The sequence below is a fragment of the Podarcis gaigeae genome, assembly GCF_964106915.1.
Source record: "Podarcis gaigeae genome assembly, chromosome: 10".
NCBI lineage: Eukaryota > Metazoa > Chordata > Lepidosauria > Squamata > Lacertidae > Podarcis > Podarcis gaigeae.
The window spans coordinates 27,524,191-27,542,874 of record NC_139686.1 but is presented as its reverse complement, the minus strand read 5'-3'; the positions used below and the strand labels follow the sequence as shown (position 1 = coordinate 27,542,874).

Here is an 18,684-nt window from a genome sequence, read left to right as displayed (position 1 = left end):
ATTTTATCAGTACGGAAATGATAGGAAAACATATTTAATATGAACAAGGGCTACTAAGGCTGTCGAGGGAAAAAACACAACACCTCAGCTGATGCTGACATTGTCATGGTTGACTTTTGCATACATCTTTACATTTGCTGCAAATTATGCCAGTGGAATCTACATTTTTAAAAGAAAAAGGTAAAATTTGAATGTCACTACATGCTGATTCATATTGCATGTCTCCATATGGCAAGGTAGATGACAAAAAAGGCAGTTGGTTTAGACAAGCCTTCCAATAGGAGTGGAGTTCTAACATTCTTAGTCGTCTTGGTGTCTCATGATTAACAGCTGTTTTTCCCCAACCAAATTAAACCCACAGAATATAAAAGAGCAATTTTTTTATGATGCAGACAGGAAGGAATGAGATAGTGTTTTTTAAGTGACTCTCTTTGGATGTGAAACTGCTTCTTGCTGTAAATTCATTTAGTGGGAAATGAAATTAGTTCCTCTTAAAATTCTGCTTTGGTCATGTTCTAATTGTCTCCAGTTAACATAGTGGGAGGTGTGAAGAAGATATTTCATCTGTTAATGGTGAGGTCCATCTGACAAGAACAGATGCAAGTTTGCGTATTTTATCCTAGAAGTACATGCACTCAAAATATTTCCTCTTGAAATCTCATGCAACGAGTTGAGTAAGATTTAAAAAGTGAAAGAACCTGTATTGTTTGCTTAAAGATGCAGAAAGGTTGGGGTAACTACTGGACTTTGTTTCCCAAATTGGGGGTCAGCCAGTATTGTTTTGTCCCAGAATCCTAAGTATATCCTAGTACCTAGCAAAGATGAAGCGAATCAAGTCTTGAATCTAGATGCTAACCTTTTGACTATAACATCAAGCCAATTCTCGCATCTTTCTCCTACCTGCCCCTTGAAGTGTTGTAGAAAATTCAAAAGCTTGTTCCCATGATTTTGTGACATATTTGGTCCCAATAAAACTTAATTGCCCAACTGTTGAATTTTAATTGAATCGAGGTTTCTGTAACCACTTTTGGATTCTAAACTTCTCCAAAACCTTTTATTAGTCTTTTAGTTCCGACAAATCAGAGTATTACTCAAAACATTATTATTGACCAACTTCTTAACCTCTTGGTGCTCTTTTCCCTACTGTATCATCCAGGGGAGGAGATGGTAAGGAGGAAATAATGTGTGCTAGGAGTCCTCCCCCACCCCTCCGCCTCATTTCCAAAATTTTAAAAGACATGTGAAGTACCCCCTGAGGCTTTTTCCAGTGTTGAGATGGAAAATGTGTTACAAAAAGAGCACTGTAAAAACAAAGGAGGCAAGATAGCTGATGAGATGTATGATAATTCATGTTCTATATCCATCCAGTCAGATGGGTGGGGTACTACTACTACTGTTAATTACAGTGCCTTAAATGCAGTTACAGGTCTTCGCTGTGATGCCTAAATATTTCTGATGATAAACCATAGAGATGGGGGAAACTATCTTTTTCTGTAGTTAGGAGGTAGGCTTTGCTCTTTAGCAATAGTCAAACTGCCTGTGTTAATGAATCAGCTATAAGCAGGGATCAAACCTTTTGCCTTTTTAGCTCTGCTTCCTCTTGGCTGGAGAGATGATGTCACCATAGTGTGAGTGCTATGTTCTCCTTTTATGGAGTTAAACAGACTCAACTCGGAGTTGCTCATGCAGAGGAAGTGGGTGATAAAGGCCTGCTAGGATATTCTGTAACTGAGTTGTGAAGCACTAAGCAGCATGTTAACATTTTCTCTTCTTATCCCCACCCTCCCCAGAGTTCAAAATATAATCTCCTCTTGGGCAATTAGAACACCTCAAATGCATGTACTTGGGAAGCATGTAATAACTACTATTATTTTGACACTTCTGCTACAGAACTCTTCTATTTTTTTCCAGTTACAAGGATTCCACAGATACATAAAACTATATTTAAATTTGCATGATGAAGCAGTTTGCATCAAATGCTTCCAAGCCATGCATCTCATAAGATGGACTCTAGTCAATGAGAAATTGTACCACAATAATCCTGTTAGTCTACAAACTTGTGTGTTGCTGTAACAGCCCATCTCTCTGGAATAAATAATAATTTTGCCTCTTTAAAATCTGTATTGCTCCAGTAAGTGTTAAAGACCAGGCTTGATAATTAATATTGAACAGAATTTGTACAGCATAGTCAAAAGATACATATCTGGGCCTGTAAAGCAGATGTAGACTCCTTCTTTAATTATCTTATAAATGAGCATTTGGTTACATTTATTTTCCTTCTTCCTTTCTCACCCCTCTTCCCCCAGCAAAACAAATCTAGGCTATTTGAGCACTTGCACACTCCCCAGAAGGAGCAGCCCAATATCCTGCTGGACAGTCAGTTTTGAAATGGGTGCCTCTGTTGTATTTATTTTATTTATCGAAACTTACAGATCACATAATAATGATCAAGAAAGAAAAATTTCTAAGCAGTTTACATAAAATAATGTAAAATATTTATCTGACAATACAAACACATTTAATCTGTAGGATAATCTCATGAGCATAATAGAGCTCAGATTGAACGGAAAATATAATATTCTAAAACATAACATAGCTGCTGTATCATTGTGCAATTGTGCAGCTCTTTCTGTGTATGTGCGTTAGCTTACTGTTTTGGGGAGGGAAGTCTGTTTGTTCTAAGAGTTGAGCAACAGGAAGTAGGATACCATGCAGCACTTCTCACTTCTCAGGCAGAAGAATTCCAGCTATCCCAGTGATGACTGCTCTACTAGGCTGGGAAAATTCTCTCCTTCTCCTCGCCCCCCCCCCTCCAAAGGGACCTATTTCCTTTTATGGTAGTGTCTGCATACTTGCCATGTGACTTGCCTGTACTTGTGCAGGTACATTCTTTAAAGCTTAAGGAGGAGGTGACTAACCAACCTGCAGCTGACAATAGAGGGGGAGGGGGAATTGCTGCCACACTTGGGGGATTTTTCTGACTAGTTTGCCTGCTAATGCATCAAATTCTATAGGGATGAAGGTACTTCTTTTCCCACAAGGAATTTCAGGCTAATTGGTCAGCTGCTGAGTTAAGTTTCTTCCTGCAGGCTGGAATGGAAGTAGAATGGCTCCTACTGTAGGCAAAAGGACGGCTGGTTATGACTCAAGATGCATAGGGCTACTGCAGGTGTTCTCCATTTGGCTTCCCCCTATAGTAATGAGGCATGAATTGGTGTTTGGATACAGAGACAGTGTACTTTAAGCACCTGTAGCTTCTTTTAAAAAGTGTCATCATTACTCAGAGAAACAACTGCCTTCCTGGAATTGCCTGCATGATACAGAACCACCCAGTTGTCTGTGTTACTGAATACACCTCCTGGGGCTATGTGCAAATGAATCAATGCCCAGTCATGCAGAGCCCATTAACTGTTGAGAATCCTTCAACTGTATGCTCTTATGAACTGGTAGAGAGTCGAAAACTTGTCACTTACCTTGCAAGGCACATGTATGCTAGTGGAGTAATCTAACTGGTTATTAATTAATTTGGGTGATCTCTGACTAAGTCATGCTCTGAGCAGACACACTGAAATCAATAAACTTCAGTACCAAGTCAGTTTATTTCTGTGGGTCTACTCAGAATATGACTTAGTTGGAGACCACCCTCTGTATGTAGCTAAGCACCATATAAAATGCACTATATGAGTAGCTGAATTACTAATCCTGAATCCCAGCTCTTCAGTTTCTTTGGTTCCTGCAGCAGTGGTAAAAAAGTCAGGTAAAAAAATGCTATTGGATATGGCTCTGTATCAGCAAAGAACTCTGGCTTGCACGCTTGGTTAAGTTATGTCACCTTCTAATCTTACCTCACACAAAAAGGAATTTTAGTTATACATGTAGGAGAGTATAAAACAAGTGATATGGTTCTCCCAACTATTTGGAATTTTTTTCTGCGCATACCACACCGAGAGCAGGAATTCTGTAGGTAACATGGTGGCTGTGAAAATAGGCAGGATTTATTAATTTGTTTATCAGTAATCCCAGTCATATCCCAGTCAATAGGCATTGAAGCTACCCTTTAAGACCCCACCCCTCCATTGCATTTTGTTGAATCTGCTGGGGGTGTATGTGCAAGAAAATACAACAACAGAGGTGCAGGCTATGTTGAAGAGATTTGCCAAGAGGCCTGAGACTATGCAACTTTGCTTAAGAGGCAGTGAGATGGAATAAAGGTGACCTTGGCCTGAATCTGATCGTCTTTTGTTTGCTTCGTAATTTCAGATCGAGAGGATCAGGCCATTCTTTGCACGTAAGTATTTGCATAATTTCACCATTGCTGATATAGTTCTTGGCAGTTTAAGCAGCTTTTTAAAATGTAGTTGACTCACAGGAGTGGTTTTACTGTGAAACTTTAATCTCTCTGGGTCTAACTAATACTTTGAAAGGCAGGTGTGTGCATAATTTTTCACATGTTTACCAAGTCTCACTAGAAAAAGATAAGGGCAGATAAAGACCAGGAGAAGATGTTATAGGCCCCCCTAGTGGAAGCATATCAAGTGTAAATGCTTGGAGAACTGGTAGTTAAGAAAGCAACCTGGTAGGTATTGTGGTAACCTTGTTCACCATATACAGGCTAGCAAGACATTTAGGGAAATGTGTGGACTAGGCTCCTGAAAACAATATTTTAGAAAGTTTTTAAAGAGAGGTAAATGTTTGCAAATATATCCTGATAATGCTTTGTCTTTTGCAGAGGTGAATCTGGAGCTGGTAAGACAGAAAACACCAAGAAGGTCATTCAGTATCTGGCTCATGTTGCTTCATCACACAAGAGCAAGAAGGATCAAGTAAGTTTCTGTATTCTAATAGGAATTTGCTCTGCTATTTCAATTGCAAACACAAGCTGACCTCTTTATGGGAGATAATTTAGTACTGATTGATGCTTTGTAGCAATGTGAATGGTCCCGAATTTTATGTGAGACTGGCTAATATTGTGCTCCTGACTTGTGTTCACTGACTTCAGTGAAGTGGCAATAGATGATGAATTGTGTCTAAATGGCCGCTGTATGTGGCAGGGCATTCACCTGCTGGCAGGGAGGTACCATCTGCCTCCTTATTGTAGCGTCAATTTAAAACTACTTGACCACCTCTTCTCCTGGAGTTGTGGCTGCCCCCCTTTCATTTGCAATGAAGAAAGTGTTCCATCACTAGAGCCTTCTTTACTATTATAGGTAATAACCAAAAACACTCTGACAGCGTGTGTCTTTTGTGCTAAGGAGGGTATCTATGAAATATTGTCTCATTTATTTTTCCTCCCTTCTCTTGATGGATTATGTCCGAACTCATCAGTTGGGACTTCATAGGTGAGCTGCACGTTTACTGCACGATCTGCACCAGGAATGTGTGTGTTGCTCTACTGTGTGACTTATAGCAGCTTTTCACTCCCACCAATGTCACCTTTTGCCACTATCAGTTCACAGTTTGAATCACACAGCTTTCTTCCTCCCGTGACGTCCCGAATGGGAGACTACAGTTTACCTCATGACACTTTCTCACGTATAGTCAAAACCTATTAGTAATTCTCACTTTAGGTCTGTCTGAATAGAATTTCCCATGTGCACCAAGAGGCATTCTGCGCAGTGACACAGATACTCTGTGCTGTTCCAAAGAGGGTATCTGGTATCCATGGTATTCGGGCTAGACAGAGCAGCTGACTTTCTCCACTCTCCTCAACCCATTCGGCGTACTTGCTGTGGTGCAGGATGCTGGGAAAGGTCATGAAGAAACTGCCCCGGCACAGGCTGGATGTTCCAGCTCAGAGCTCTTTACCCGAGTTAAACACATGAGGAAATGCTAGTTATCTTGTAAACATTATAATGAAACCCAGATGCCAAGTGTATTCCCTGTTGCTACATAAAATCTTGGGTCTTGATTCTTTAATGTACTGGCATGCTGTGTGTCCATAGGGTTAGCTCTCAAAATATCTCTGCATGGTGTGTGTGCGTGTGCGCACATTCTAATGAGTGGCTTTTGGAAGCAAACCAAGATATAGTCTTCTGTATGCCAAACCTTTTGAGAGATGACAGCTGCTCCAATAGACTGTCAGTGAGAATACTTAGAACAGGCACAAAAAACATTTCTGTGTTAGAATTTAGGGATCTGAAAGCATGTATATTCTGTCCCAGTGCTGTCAAAACCTAGGATATAAGATGGCAATCAATCAGCCCCCAGTGTAACAATTTTGGAGCCCTTCCCCCAGCTTTAACTTGAAGTCCTTCTGGGGGTTTTTTAAAGATTAGTCAAAGTACTGTATTGCTTTTAGAAGCCTGAAGCGGACATAGAACTTTTTTATGTTGTGTGTTGATGTTTAAATCTAACTATCACAATCAATCTTTCCACCCATGCTTTTGAGTAGGAATTAACAATTATTAATGGCTTATTTAGGAGAGTTTTGATTCCCCCCCCAGACATGCTTAGAATCAATATTTGTGATAGTTTCCAGGGTCAGGAGACAGGCCTGTTGATCAGGAAAGTTATGTTAAAGGATGGCTGGATATGACATGCACCCGGCTTTATGTATTAATAGGCTTTAGATTGCAGAGTTTTAAAACCACAACTTGGGCAGCTGAAATTCTTAGCACCGCCAGTGCTTTCAAGCAAAGCTGTCCACAGCATTTGGTATTTTCTAAAGTTTCTCAGCAGCAGCAGCATTGCTGGAGGAGGAGGTTGGCATGATCTGCTGTTTCAGCAGAGGGGCTGGTTAGTTCCAAGGTGGGACAATTAGTTCAAACTGTCTCTTCTCATTCTGAATCCCTTCTGAGATCTGCTTCAGCTGGCTTTAGTCATGAGTAGAGGGGTGGAAATCTTTTAAAGCCTTTTCCGGACCAGACATCAAATATCTTAAGACTCCCAAGGGTGATACTGTTCCTGGATTCTTTCCTGGAGGAAGTATTTGGAGCTGCTGTGTGGGAAAATTGTGAAGATACTCTTTATGCAAGTTTTTCTGAAATGATGAAAGGCTCACGGCCACACTGTGGCCAAATGGAACAGAATATGTGGCTGTAGTGACATGCATTATTAAATTGGCTATGCGACACACAAAAAAGAATGAAAAAGTTTAGGCTGCAGCTGAAGAAAAATAAATATTAGCAACCCATATTGAGGACCTGTTAGGACATTATTTCACTCCTGGGATTGTGTCCAGGAACAGGCTTTGGGCTCATGTGCCCCTCACTGTTGTGTGATCAAATGAAGAAATTGCATAGGGTATGGGATTTCCTTGGTTCTGTGGTACTCTACAATGACATCTTAAGTCATGTTCCTGATCTCTTCTTGGTGAGAAATGGTATCTGAACAGACCCTAACTCATGAATCAGAGATTTCAAAAAAAAGGATATTGTATATTACTTGATCACAATATGCAGTCATTCCCTCTACTAAGAATTGTCGGTGGTGAGTGCTGGCAGAAATTAAGCTAAAATGGGACTGCTGAGAAACAAGATATTGGATTGAGGGAGTCTCATATTTGAAGAAGTCTTAAGCAACGCCTGCAGCCCTATGAGGACAATCCCCCAAACAACCCATTGAGGACTGAGCATGCCCATAAGTCATAGTTGGGAAAAAAGAAACAGCACTCCTATTTTGGGATGAGTATGCATTGCAACGTCTTGTTTCAAATTCATTTGGAAGCTCTAGGTTTCCCTAATCTTACTGTCATCTAGGTAGCCAATTCCTTCTCTAAATTCTTCACTGGTTAAGTTTATATGGGCAGCTACAATAGCTTGTGCTTCTTTGAGTCTCTAAAACAGCCTCCCCCTTCCTTCTGTGGCTGGCTCCAACCCATTTGTGTCTCTTCTTAATTCTCTCTCCCCCCCCCCCATTTTTCTAGTGAAAAAGGTGCAATGAATTACTGTTGACTGCAGAAAAACACTCAAAGCAACCATTGCTCCTTATAGCTACATTTTTAGCCCTGGAGTCCTGCATTGGAATATTTAAGCTGCTTCTGCTTCCTCTAAACATAGCTTTTCTTCAGATCTTGACCCTGCGCTGAAGTTGTAGTGTTTCGGTTTGTGACATCACTCATTTCCATAGCAACAGATTGCAGTAACAAACAAAGGATTAGGACTCCACTGCAGGATCAAACGGGAGAATTGCCGGGGGGGGGGGGGGCAGAGGCCTTCCTAGCACACATACATATGTGACAATAGAGGAAATTCTACATTGCTGGCAAAAGAAACTTTTCGGCACTCATCTGAGGCTTTGCTTCCTTCTGCACAGCTGATGGGGTGGTCTGTGATGGATAGCAGCTGTCTTAGCCAGAATCTATTCCCATGGCCCAACAGCCTACTGTCACCATGAATAAATGTTGTTGCTGCTGTTGTTGTTGTGGTACCAAGCTGCACAACGGACAGCAGAGTTCAGAGCTCTTCTAAATGTATGTGAAGTTGGATCACTTACAGGAAACACAAAGCAACAGTTGAGTAAAGGCCCCTTTCTTAGCCCTGCATTCAGCTGAGTGAGCAAAACTGTCAAGTTTACACTGCAACTGTTGTAGCACCAGCAGCAGATTTGGTGCTATATGGAAACCGAAGAGTTGTGTATCTGAGCTCTGGGAGGTACTAAAGTCCAGTGGAAAGCAAGTTTAGAAACATAGAAAGCTGGAATAGGAGGACAAGTTGATGCAGTGTGATCTTAGGTCAGCAAAAATGGAACAGTTTTTCAGCAGCTATGTATTCATATAAACCAGGGGTCAGCAAACTTTTTCAGCAGGGGGCCGGTGCACTGTCCCTCAGACCTTGTGGGGGGCCGGACTATATTTTGAAAAACAAAGCAAGAATGAATTCCTATGCCCCACAAATAACCCAGAGATGCATTTTAAATAAAAGCACACATTCTACTCATGTAAAAACATGCTGATTCCCAGACCATCTGCGGGCAGGATTTAGAAGGCGATTGGGCCGGATCCGGCTCCCCGAGCCTTAGTTTGCCTACCCATGATATAAACCTTGAAGGCAGCAGGTTTTGTTTCTCTGAGTTTACTGGATGGAGAGATTTTTCTTTTGATGCGATTACTTTACCCTTAAGGAAGTGTATTCCTTAAGGCATACATCTCCCAACAATCTACACAGTGCTACTTATGGAAATAAGAGTTTGGAGCCAGGAGTTGACAAAATATATCACCTTCTAAATGAATGGGTTGAAAGTAATTTTCATGTCTGATTTCCTGACTCCAGGGGGAGCTTGAGAGGCAGCTACTGCAGGCCAACCCCATCTTGGAGGCCTTTGGAAATGCCAAAACAGTTAAGAATGACAACTCTTCAAGATTTGTGAGTATCTGCCTCCTTACTTGAATTATGCATTTGAAGTTTGGGGGGCAGGGGAAGGATATAGTTGAATGTGGTTTTAGCTGTTTGGCCTTGGATGTAGTTCTGGATACAAACTTCACCTTGTCTGCATTTGAAGGGTATTTGGGGCAAGCAGATTATCCAGAAACTTGTATTAATACTATATGCGTGAGCCATCCTAAACCTTGATTGCCTCTGATATAGTTAGCAATAGCAAACATTTTATTTGTATGCTGCCATTCCAAAGTTAAAACCAAGTTCAAGGCAGCTTACAACATATATAAAAAAATTGCATAACTACATAAACATAATGAAGTAGTCATAAACAAAAAATCAAATATACTTATCTATTTACTGTGTACAATATCCTTTTTAAGAATGATTTGAAACATTTATTTTAAAAGGAAACTGAAGCTATAATGGTGTGGTATTAGATATTGAATACTCTGTGCCATATAGCACCTGGAAATGAATAGAAGCCAAAGTGGCCTATTTAAAATTATATTTTCCCTGCCTTCACTACAAGTGGCATCTGAGGCGTCAGATGTCCTAGGTCCTGGTCCTCTACTGAGATCCATCTAATTTATGAATCACTTAATGCTTGTAAGAGTATCCCATTATCAAGTTCCTTGGCTGTTCTGTAGAATGAGCCTGAGTTTTATATCGAAATCTAGAATAGCAGCTGTATATCCCACATTTACAATATGTGTAGTCGGCTAAGAGTTCTTGTTTTCTTTCTTCTTTCAGGGAAAGTTCATCAGAATCAACTTTGATGTAAATGGCTACATTGTAGGAGCCAATATTGAGACCTGTATCCTTCCCACAGATAGGGAAATCCAAATAACAACTAAAGTGGGGGGGAGGAGGAGAGCACACAGGCATCTTGGCTTAAGAAAAGGTGTGGGCGGATAGTGTTTTGAAGTTGTACTTTGAAGAAGCAACTTGCTTTTTATGAAGACGGTAATATTTTCAGAAGAGCTTGGCAACCTTCGACTGAAGTGCGCATGAGAAGTGATCTTCTAGCTACATTTAAAATAAGATCTCTTCCTGAAGTACTTGTGATCCAGTTCAACATAATACACCATTTGTGAACATTTGTGTTAACTCAAATGCACTATGGGCTCAGCTGCTGAGAGCCACGCTAGGGCAGAAGCCTCAATCTGCCAGAGCACTGTAATACATGAGCTGCCTTGTAAACATACCTCATTGAGTCCGAAATAACAACTCTTTACATCCTCCCCCCAAAAGCCCTTTATTCAGTTCTGCCAAACTCCTGCACACTTAAAGTTCATGCAGACTGGGTTACTCTGTTTTTGAAAAATCTTTTACAGTGGTGCCCCGCAAGCCGAACGCCTCGCAAGACGGAAAACCCGCTAGACGAAAGGGTTTTCCGTTTTGGAGGCGCTTCGCAAAACGAATTTCCCTATGGGCTTGCTTCGCAAGACGAAAATGTCTTGTGAGTTCCTGCGGGTTTTTTCCCCTTCCCCCCCTTTTCCTAAGACGCTAAGACGCTTATCAGCTGATCCGCTGATAAGCCGCTTAACAGCTGATCGCTAAAAGCCGCTAAACCGCTAATAGCGCTAATCCGCTAAGCTGTCAATGGGCTTGCTTCACAAGATGAAAAAACCGCTATACGAAGAGCCTCACGGAACGGATTAATTTCGTCTTGCGAGGCACCACTGTATGTATCTTTTTCTTTAATAGTAGTATGGTGATAGAAAGAGAGCATAATATGAACAGAAGTCGAGCATTCAAAGTATAGAGGCTTAATTCCTGAATGTTAGAGGTTTTTTGCAAAAACAACTTGCCCAGTTTGGGTCTGAGAAAGATGCCAAGCTACCTGAGAATCCGTATACATAGAATTTATGTAGACGTGGGTAGTTGTTTGTTCTCCCTTAACTTACCAAAGATCTGTTGGAGAAATCTAGAGCAATACGTCAGGCCAAAGAAGAACGAACATTCCACATCTTCTATTACTTGCTGACCGGGGCAGGGGAACACCTGAAGAGTGAGTACATGGTGCTTAAATTATAGGCTCCTAGTTTACTAGTAGTCTCTTTAGAAGTGCTTTGCACAGGCATTCTGTCTTTTTTTAACCCTTTCCTCTTGTATAGTCTTTGTTCCCCAAGACTGATCTAGCTTTGTCAGTCTCAACCAATGTCAACATTTCCTTATCTGAAGGCTGTACTGAGTTAATTAAGGACATGAGAAACATCAAGGTAGGAGTGTTAACAGCACTCTTAGAATACTGCAAAAGAATTTACTGAACTTGCAGCAAGTAATTGCCCTTCACATGATTTACGGGTGAGAATATAGGCAACAGGGAGTCACTGTTTTTGTAAGTAAGCTGGTTCTGCTGCTTTCCGTAAGTGTTGTACCAAATGGGTTATTGAAGTTAGACACCATTTAACTGAAGTTAACCCAACTAACCATTTTTGTGGATGCGGGATAGTTCTTACCTGTTTACTACTGTTGCATAACTATCGGCAGGGCAGTGCTTAGACCTCTAGATAAGGGATGAAAAAAGATTCACGTAACCTTTTCAGATGGAAACAACATTGAGCTTCTGCTTAATGTTGAAGATCTAGCAATTGCTGGAATGCAAGAATACTTAGCCTAGGGTTTAATATAGGAGGCCTAATAAGGCATCCTTAATACCGAGTAGTTGTATATTTGAGCTGTCAGACTTGTCATATAAGCCTTGCTACTTGCCTTGAATGTTTACCCTGAAGTTATGCACTAATGTTTAAACTTTATTGCCTCTTTAGATGACTTGCTGTTGGAACCCTACAACAAATACCGCTTCCTTTCTAATGGGCACGTTACAATCCCGGGTCAGCAGGACAAGGACATGTTTCAAGAGACGATGGAGGCAATGAGGATCATGGGCATTCCAGATGAAGAGCAGATTGGTATGAAGCTTCTAAAAAAGGCTTTAGATGTGCAAGCAGGTTGTGGTGAAGATTGCTAAATAACAGTGAAATCCCCAAGCACCTGGATACTTTGAGTTGTTAAATTAGTGATCTGCATGTGCCTATCTGGGGATGTTAGATAGTGGCCTTTCCCTGCATTCAGGTTAATTTTGGCAAGTACCCTCTTTCTGCAAAGAGAGGTTTCAAAAGGACAATCTCTCTCTCTCTCTCTCTCTCTCTCTCTCTCACTCTCACACACACACACACACACACACACACACACACGAGCAAGTAGCTTGCCAGCCTACATTTCAAGCTGCCCAGCTTTCTTTCCACCTTTTTTTCAAGCTTGGTTAAAACAGCTGCTCCTACTGCTTTGTGTTGTGGATGAACATCCAGTCTAAAGGTTTTTAGATGTGTAATTTGTTGTGTATTTAGCAGATTAATTGCACTGCAGAAAGTGTGCTGGGGAGACCACAGATTCAGGAAATTATATATATATATATATATATATATATATATATATATATATATATATATGTATGTTTGGCTTTAATTACAAAGACAAAAACTCCTTTTACATTCATTCTATAAGTATGACCCATCCATAGACCCATTCACCAGGGTACTGAGAGAGGTTCACACTGCTCTTTATATACTACACCCAATTGCTGACACAGCTTAATTAACACAACTTAACAGCACCTGCTATACTGTTTCACAGCTGTAAAACTAGGTCATGATATTTACTCTGGCCTTTAAAGAGATACACATCTTGTGGAACAATAATGAACCTTAATTTTTAAATAAACCATTCAACATAACTGAGTGATGAAAAAATGCTCCTCCTTCCCTGTTTCAGCTGCTGAATGCATTAAATACTATACAGTATTAAGCATGTGAAGATCCCACATCTGGAAGGCAGGTGGTTTGAAAGCCTGATTTTAGGCTCAAAGCTTTAAACCTCTTTAAAACATATTTGTTTAAATTGAATAAAAAGTAACTTTTTGGCTGGAGAAGTTGGTCCATCTGATGGAGCAAACATACAGTAGTACAGTGTTTTTGGAATGACATATATAGGTTGCCTTAGCTTGGAAGTTTGGAGCTTGGGATGTTTACCCAGAAATAGACGAACCCCGCAGGGGTACTGAAACCTAAAATGAGATACTTGACTTTGAAAGAGTAGAGTATCTGCAGGCCCATTTTTTCCACAGCTAATATTTAATCATGATACTCTCCCCATTGTGTTGTGTGGGGCAAAGTCTGTGATCCTCCCATAGGCTCTTAACTCATGAAAACAGGCAAGTAAGTAGCCCTCATTGATTAGAGACAGCAGCATGGTTCATAGTAAACTTGCAGCTCCTGTAACATAGTACTGTATCCTGAGTGTCAGAATCCTTAGTGCACCAAGGTCCCTGCCTGTAAGACATACCTGACTGCAGATGCGGCATCACAGGAGACAGGGCCTAATGACTGTCTGCATCTGTCAATACAGCATTGGACTCAATGTTTTGGGGTAACTTAATTGTAGGTGACTCTGGAGTCTGCCTGCTTCAGTGCTGGCATTGCCACAAAGTGTTAGCACTACCACTTTGTTCTTTAGAAGCATGGAAGATTAAAAGGTTAGACGTCATTGCATATACCATATCAGTGCTCCTCCTGGACCTTTTATGAGTGGACCCAAATGTATCATTTTGTAAGCTGCTTCGGGTCACTTGTGAAAAAAGATTAATAAATGCAATTATAGTAACATCCACTCTCCTCTTTCATAAAAAACCGGTTAGTCAGTCTCTTTGTATTACATATTCTGCTACCAAATAATGATGCCTTTCGGTATTTGGTAGCAGAATATGCTACATTTTCTGAAATGTCACAGGTTGTAAGATTATTATTTTTTTAAAAAAACAAATTTCCTTGACTTTTGGGGCGCATGAGCTGGATGATAATAATGTCCTTTGAGCCATCTTGCCTTTTTCAGGAATTACTGTTTCTTATATTTCTGATCAGGCACACATGTAATTGTTTTGTAAGCTGTACGGTCAGAATATAAATCTAACATGAATACAATGTGTAACCAAAAAGGTACTAGAGGGAGGTTTGGGAAGACTTAGACAACTCCAAGGTTTGTAGAAGTACCAAGAAATATTGAGATAAAAAAAAATAAAGGTGGAGTGACATGTAGTAACTTTTGGGTGTTTTCTTTAGGTCTGCTGAAGGTGATATCGGGTGTTCTTCAGCTTGGCAATATTGTCTTCAAGAAGGAGCGCAATACAGACCAAGCCTCCATGCCAGACAATACAGGTAAATAAATTCCTCCATGGGCTGGAAGTCGGTGCTGCTTTGTGGAAGAGCCCACTTCTTAAAATGTTGGCATCACATATGAAGTCAGACGAGAGTGGAAATATGTACTGTAGTGAACTCTAGTGAGTGTGTGCAGCACAGCAATATCCTTGATGGCTTTTTGATGTAAACTGGATATCCTCGGTAACTGCTGTTGCCTCCTGGTGGCAAACATATTATCTACATGTAAATATTGGGTCATCCACTGTGTAATTGCAACCACCCGTGAATAGGCACATGTAATGCCTGTTGCTATTACATTATAGAACGCAGGACAAGTGAAGGAAGGGGTGTAGAATGTAGGGAAAGAGTGAGGGAGCAGCGCCAGTTGGTGGTAGCTGAAAGGAAAGATGCAGAAGAGAAATGGAGGACATAGGAGGAAGAGAGTAGACAAGGCATCGAGAAGGTGAGGAAAGCCGAACATGGGCAACAAAATTAATAGATAGCAAGCAACTGTGTATGATTGGGATTAACTACAGTGACACAAACTTGACTGGTTTGGGGTTGGGTCACTTGCAGGAAGTTGATCATCAAAACTAGATAGTGATTCTTGATCTATAGGAGTGAATATCTCTCCTCATCTATATTTTAGAACAAGTATGCATTACAGACTTTCTTGTGCCAGGCAGAAGGTGAATGAGGGAACAGCCAGAAACTGAGTTCCAGTTGTGTAATGGGAGGTGGCATGCATTTAGGACTTGAGTGGGGTTGTGATGGAACCTGCTTCCAATTCACGGCTGAAACAAATTAGTTTAAATGTCACAGTTGCCCTCTAATATCAAATGTGAAACTCCTGACTGAGACAGATGCTTGTGCGTTTTGAAATTGCTGTGATCATGGTTTCTGGCATTTGAACACCAAATGTTAGAAATTTGATGCCAAGCCAGAGGGGCAGTAAAACTTTGACTCAGTAAGCCAGACTTGATACCATCTAAAATTCAAGTGCCTTAAATGGTGAGGGAAATGTAGCTGTGTTCTTTGACAACTGAATCAGGGTGTCTTTCATGCATAAATGCTCATGGAATTAGTGGAGCCACCAGCAGGTACACAAGTCTGCAAGAAATTGTAAGAAGCCAAGTGTAAGCTGTTGAAAAACCTTCAGAAATCAGCACATCTTTCTTAGTAACTCTGAATTTAGTGCTTAAACTGATTTACGCCTTGGTAATCAGGCTTGTAACTGAGATATTTATTTGGTAGTGCAAGTCTGTCAATCAAAAACAGACAAGGATTGTTGCCATCCTTTCCTAGAAAACCCATAACTATTTTATGATCGCATGTAAATCTCACTGTTCTTTCAATGTGGAACTCCTAGGTGCATAGGGTTAGGAGGTAGGCATCTCTCATTCAGACAGTGACCAGACTTTTTCCTGCCTGGTTTCAGCAAGCTGCTACATACTTTGCCTTCAGATCATGCACTAAACCTAGAGTCTCTCTAACAAATGAGTGGCATAAACAAAACAGTAATCAACCCTCTGTATCTCTATCTGTGGCACACAAAGAAGCAACAGTTTCGGCCTTCCCTGTGTTTGAACAGTTGTTAGGTTCCCTTATGTGACACACACTGCAGAAGAGTGTACTTAAAAATACTCATTTTCACAGTAAAATGGAAGAAACAAATACTAAAACTTAGCTTTTGCTCTTTCTCTCTTGTAGCTGCTCAGAAAGTTTCCCACCTTCTGGGTATCAATGTGACAGACTTCAGCAGAGGAATTCTCACCCCTCGCATCAAAGTGGGACGAGACTACGTCCAAAAGGCTCAAACTAAAGAGCAGGTATGTTTTGTACAGGTTTGCAACAAAGACAGTAAAGAGGGAATTTCTCTTGAACTGAGTTGCCTCTCTTCTTGCTTCAGGCTTTTATATGGTAGTACCAGCCCTGTAGCATTGGCTGATGCTTGCATGTTGTTTTGTAGAGGCGAGTATTTATGAAAGATTTAACTTTCTGACAATTGATGGGGCTCCTAATGATTCAGGCACTGCAACCTTAAATTTAACAATTGTGATAGTGTTTTTTTGCCATCTGGTTTGGGTTGTACATGTGACTTTTACCCCCTTTTTTAAGGCTGACTTTGCCATTGAGGCTCTGGCTAAAGCCACTTATGAGCGCATGTTTCGTTGGCTGGTGATGCGTATCAACAAGGCACTGGATAAGACAAAGAGACAAGGAGCATCTTTCATAGGAATCCTTGACATTGCTGGCTTTGAAATCTTTGAGGTAAGTAAAGGGCAGCCGCACTTTTAAATTCCAACATACTGTGTTTGGATGTTAGTGTTGCTCAAGGAGGGATGTCAACTAAGAACCTCCACTTGAACTGTGGTCCTTCCAGTTTCATCCCAGGGCTCAACCAGGAAGGAATGCAAGGGAGCCCACCTTGGATGTACTGGACCATAGTGTACTCATATCACATAATTTTTCAGTGACCCCAGGCAGCAAGTAGGAACAAAATAGAATTCTTTTGAAGAGACGCTAGAGACATTCTTAAAGTCCAGTGTAAGCTCCTTTTCTGAAAGATTGTGGCTTGGATCTTAACTAGGCTTCCACAAATGGAAGGTCTCCTTCCATGGACTGGACCAAGATCCAGCAGAGCATCCCTCTAGCAGAAGGAGGAACAGACAGTTTTGCTGATCACCCCCCTCCCTGCACTGTATCTTATTGTACCCAGAGGTCCCCCCAACCCTCTAGACCAGGGGGGAAAGGGGGTGCATGGGATGGGAATTGGCAAATCTCGTTTCCCCCATCTACTGGTGGGAGCATTAAGAGTGCAACTTCCCTCAGGGGACACTTCAGCCAACATGAGCAAACTTAGGGTCCGATCCTAGTTTTTCAGTGTTAGATGTAATATTATGGTCTTGGTATGCCTGGAAAATCCAAAATGACTGTGTTTAAAAATGATTTTGGAACAAAATAAATAACCTTAATATAATGTTTGCTGTCAAATACTCTTTCTTTCAGTAAAGTAAGAATTGGCATGCAGGATTGCTGCTAAGTGGAGAGCAGATGTCTGCTGCTCCAAGTTTAGAATTGATGCTCAAATGAGTGCTGCTAAGCACCTAACAAGATGCCTTCTTCATCTCAGTAAATAAGGCAGTGGAGAAACTGTAGTTGAATGTTGGTTCAGAAATGGGGATACTAGTAGGTAACCATTTGGTGGGTATCATTCACCTAGACCTGTGTTGTTCTATTTTTCCGGAATTAGCTGAACTCATTTGAACAACTGTGCATTAACTACACGAATGAGAAGCTGCAACAGCTCTTCAACCACACCATGTTCATCCTGGAGCAAGAAGAATACCAGCGTGAGGGCATAGAATGGAACTTCATTGACTTTGGCCTGGATCTGCAGCCCTGCATTGATCTTATAGAAAAACCGGTGAGTGACTCATGCATCGTGTCCTGGGTAGTACAGAACAGTTATGGCAGTGAGCTTAAGGCCCGTATGCACAAACCTCTTGATTTATGCTAAGAAGCTGAATTTATCTACATAAGTGTGGCCTATGAGCTTATGAGGCCACCACTTTGCTGCAGCGGAGGTAGTTGAATGTGGTTAGTTCCTAGGTATGAAACTGCCGGGGAACAGCATGTAAGCAGCCTTGGATTCCGTGGTGGAAGGCACTAGGTTACAATTAAAAGATAATAAATTTAATTTGAATAAACTGGCAAAAACTCATTTAAATGTAGAATTCAAAAGTAGCATATAAAAGGAGCAAGAAATGGGATAGTTTAGAGACTGCTTATGGCCAATCTGGAAAGCTGCTTTGCTAAGAGCAATTGATAGATTTCATTTTGTGCGCTTTTCTTGTTCAAAACCATGAATCTTTATAGCAGTGCTGATTTCCACCTGCTTTCTTTTTTTAACACAGGCTGGACCTCCTGGCATCTTGGCCCTACTGGATGAAGAATGCTGGTTCCCCAAAGCTACTGATAAAAGCTTTGTGGAAAAGGTGGTGCAGGAGCAAGGCACTCATCCCAAATTTCAGAAGCCAAAGCAGCTAAAAGACAAAGCTGATTTCTGCATTATGCACTATGCTGGCAAGGTAAGCCTTTGTATTTGTAGTAGAAAGAAAAGCAAAGAGGTGCTACTGAACTGTGGACAATTTAGGTCCTGCTGATTT

The 18,684-nt window shown here is 41.0% G+C and overlaps 1 protein-coding gene across 7 annotated transcripts in view; it reads left to right on the top strand.

Annotated features, from left to right (window-relative positions):
* Positions 1-18,684, top strand: part of MYH9 (myosin heavy chain 9) — a 73,662-nt gene that overhangs the window by 31,120 nt on the left and 23,858 nt on the right. For all 7 annotated transcript variants that reach the window (XM_083699798.1, XM_083699797.1, XM_083699801.1 and 4 more), the window contains 11 exons: positions 4,261-4,288; positions 4,730-4,823; positions 9,210-9,302; positions 10,068-10,131; positions 11,230-11,328; positions 12,089-12,232; positions 14,438-14,533; positions 16,226-16,344; positions 16,634-16,786; positions 17,769-17,942; positions 18,433-18,606. In XM_083699798.1, coding sequence (XP_083555924.1) covers positions 4,261-4,288; positions 4,730-4,823; positions 9,210-9,302; positions 10,068-10,131; positions 11,230-11,328; positions 12,089-12,232; positions 14,438-14,533; positions 16,226-16,344; positions 16,634-16,786; positions 17,769-17,942; positions 18,433-18,606 — 1,238 coding nt within the window. The remainder of the gene's footprint in view (positions 1-4,260; positions 4,289-4,729; positions 4,824-9,209; positions 9,303-10,067; positions 10,132-11,229; positions 11,329-12,088; positions 12,233-14,437; positions 14,534-16,225; positions 16,345-16,633; positions 16,787-17,768; positions 17,943-18,432; positions 18,607-18,684) is intronic.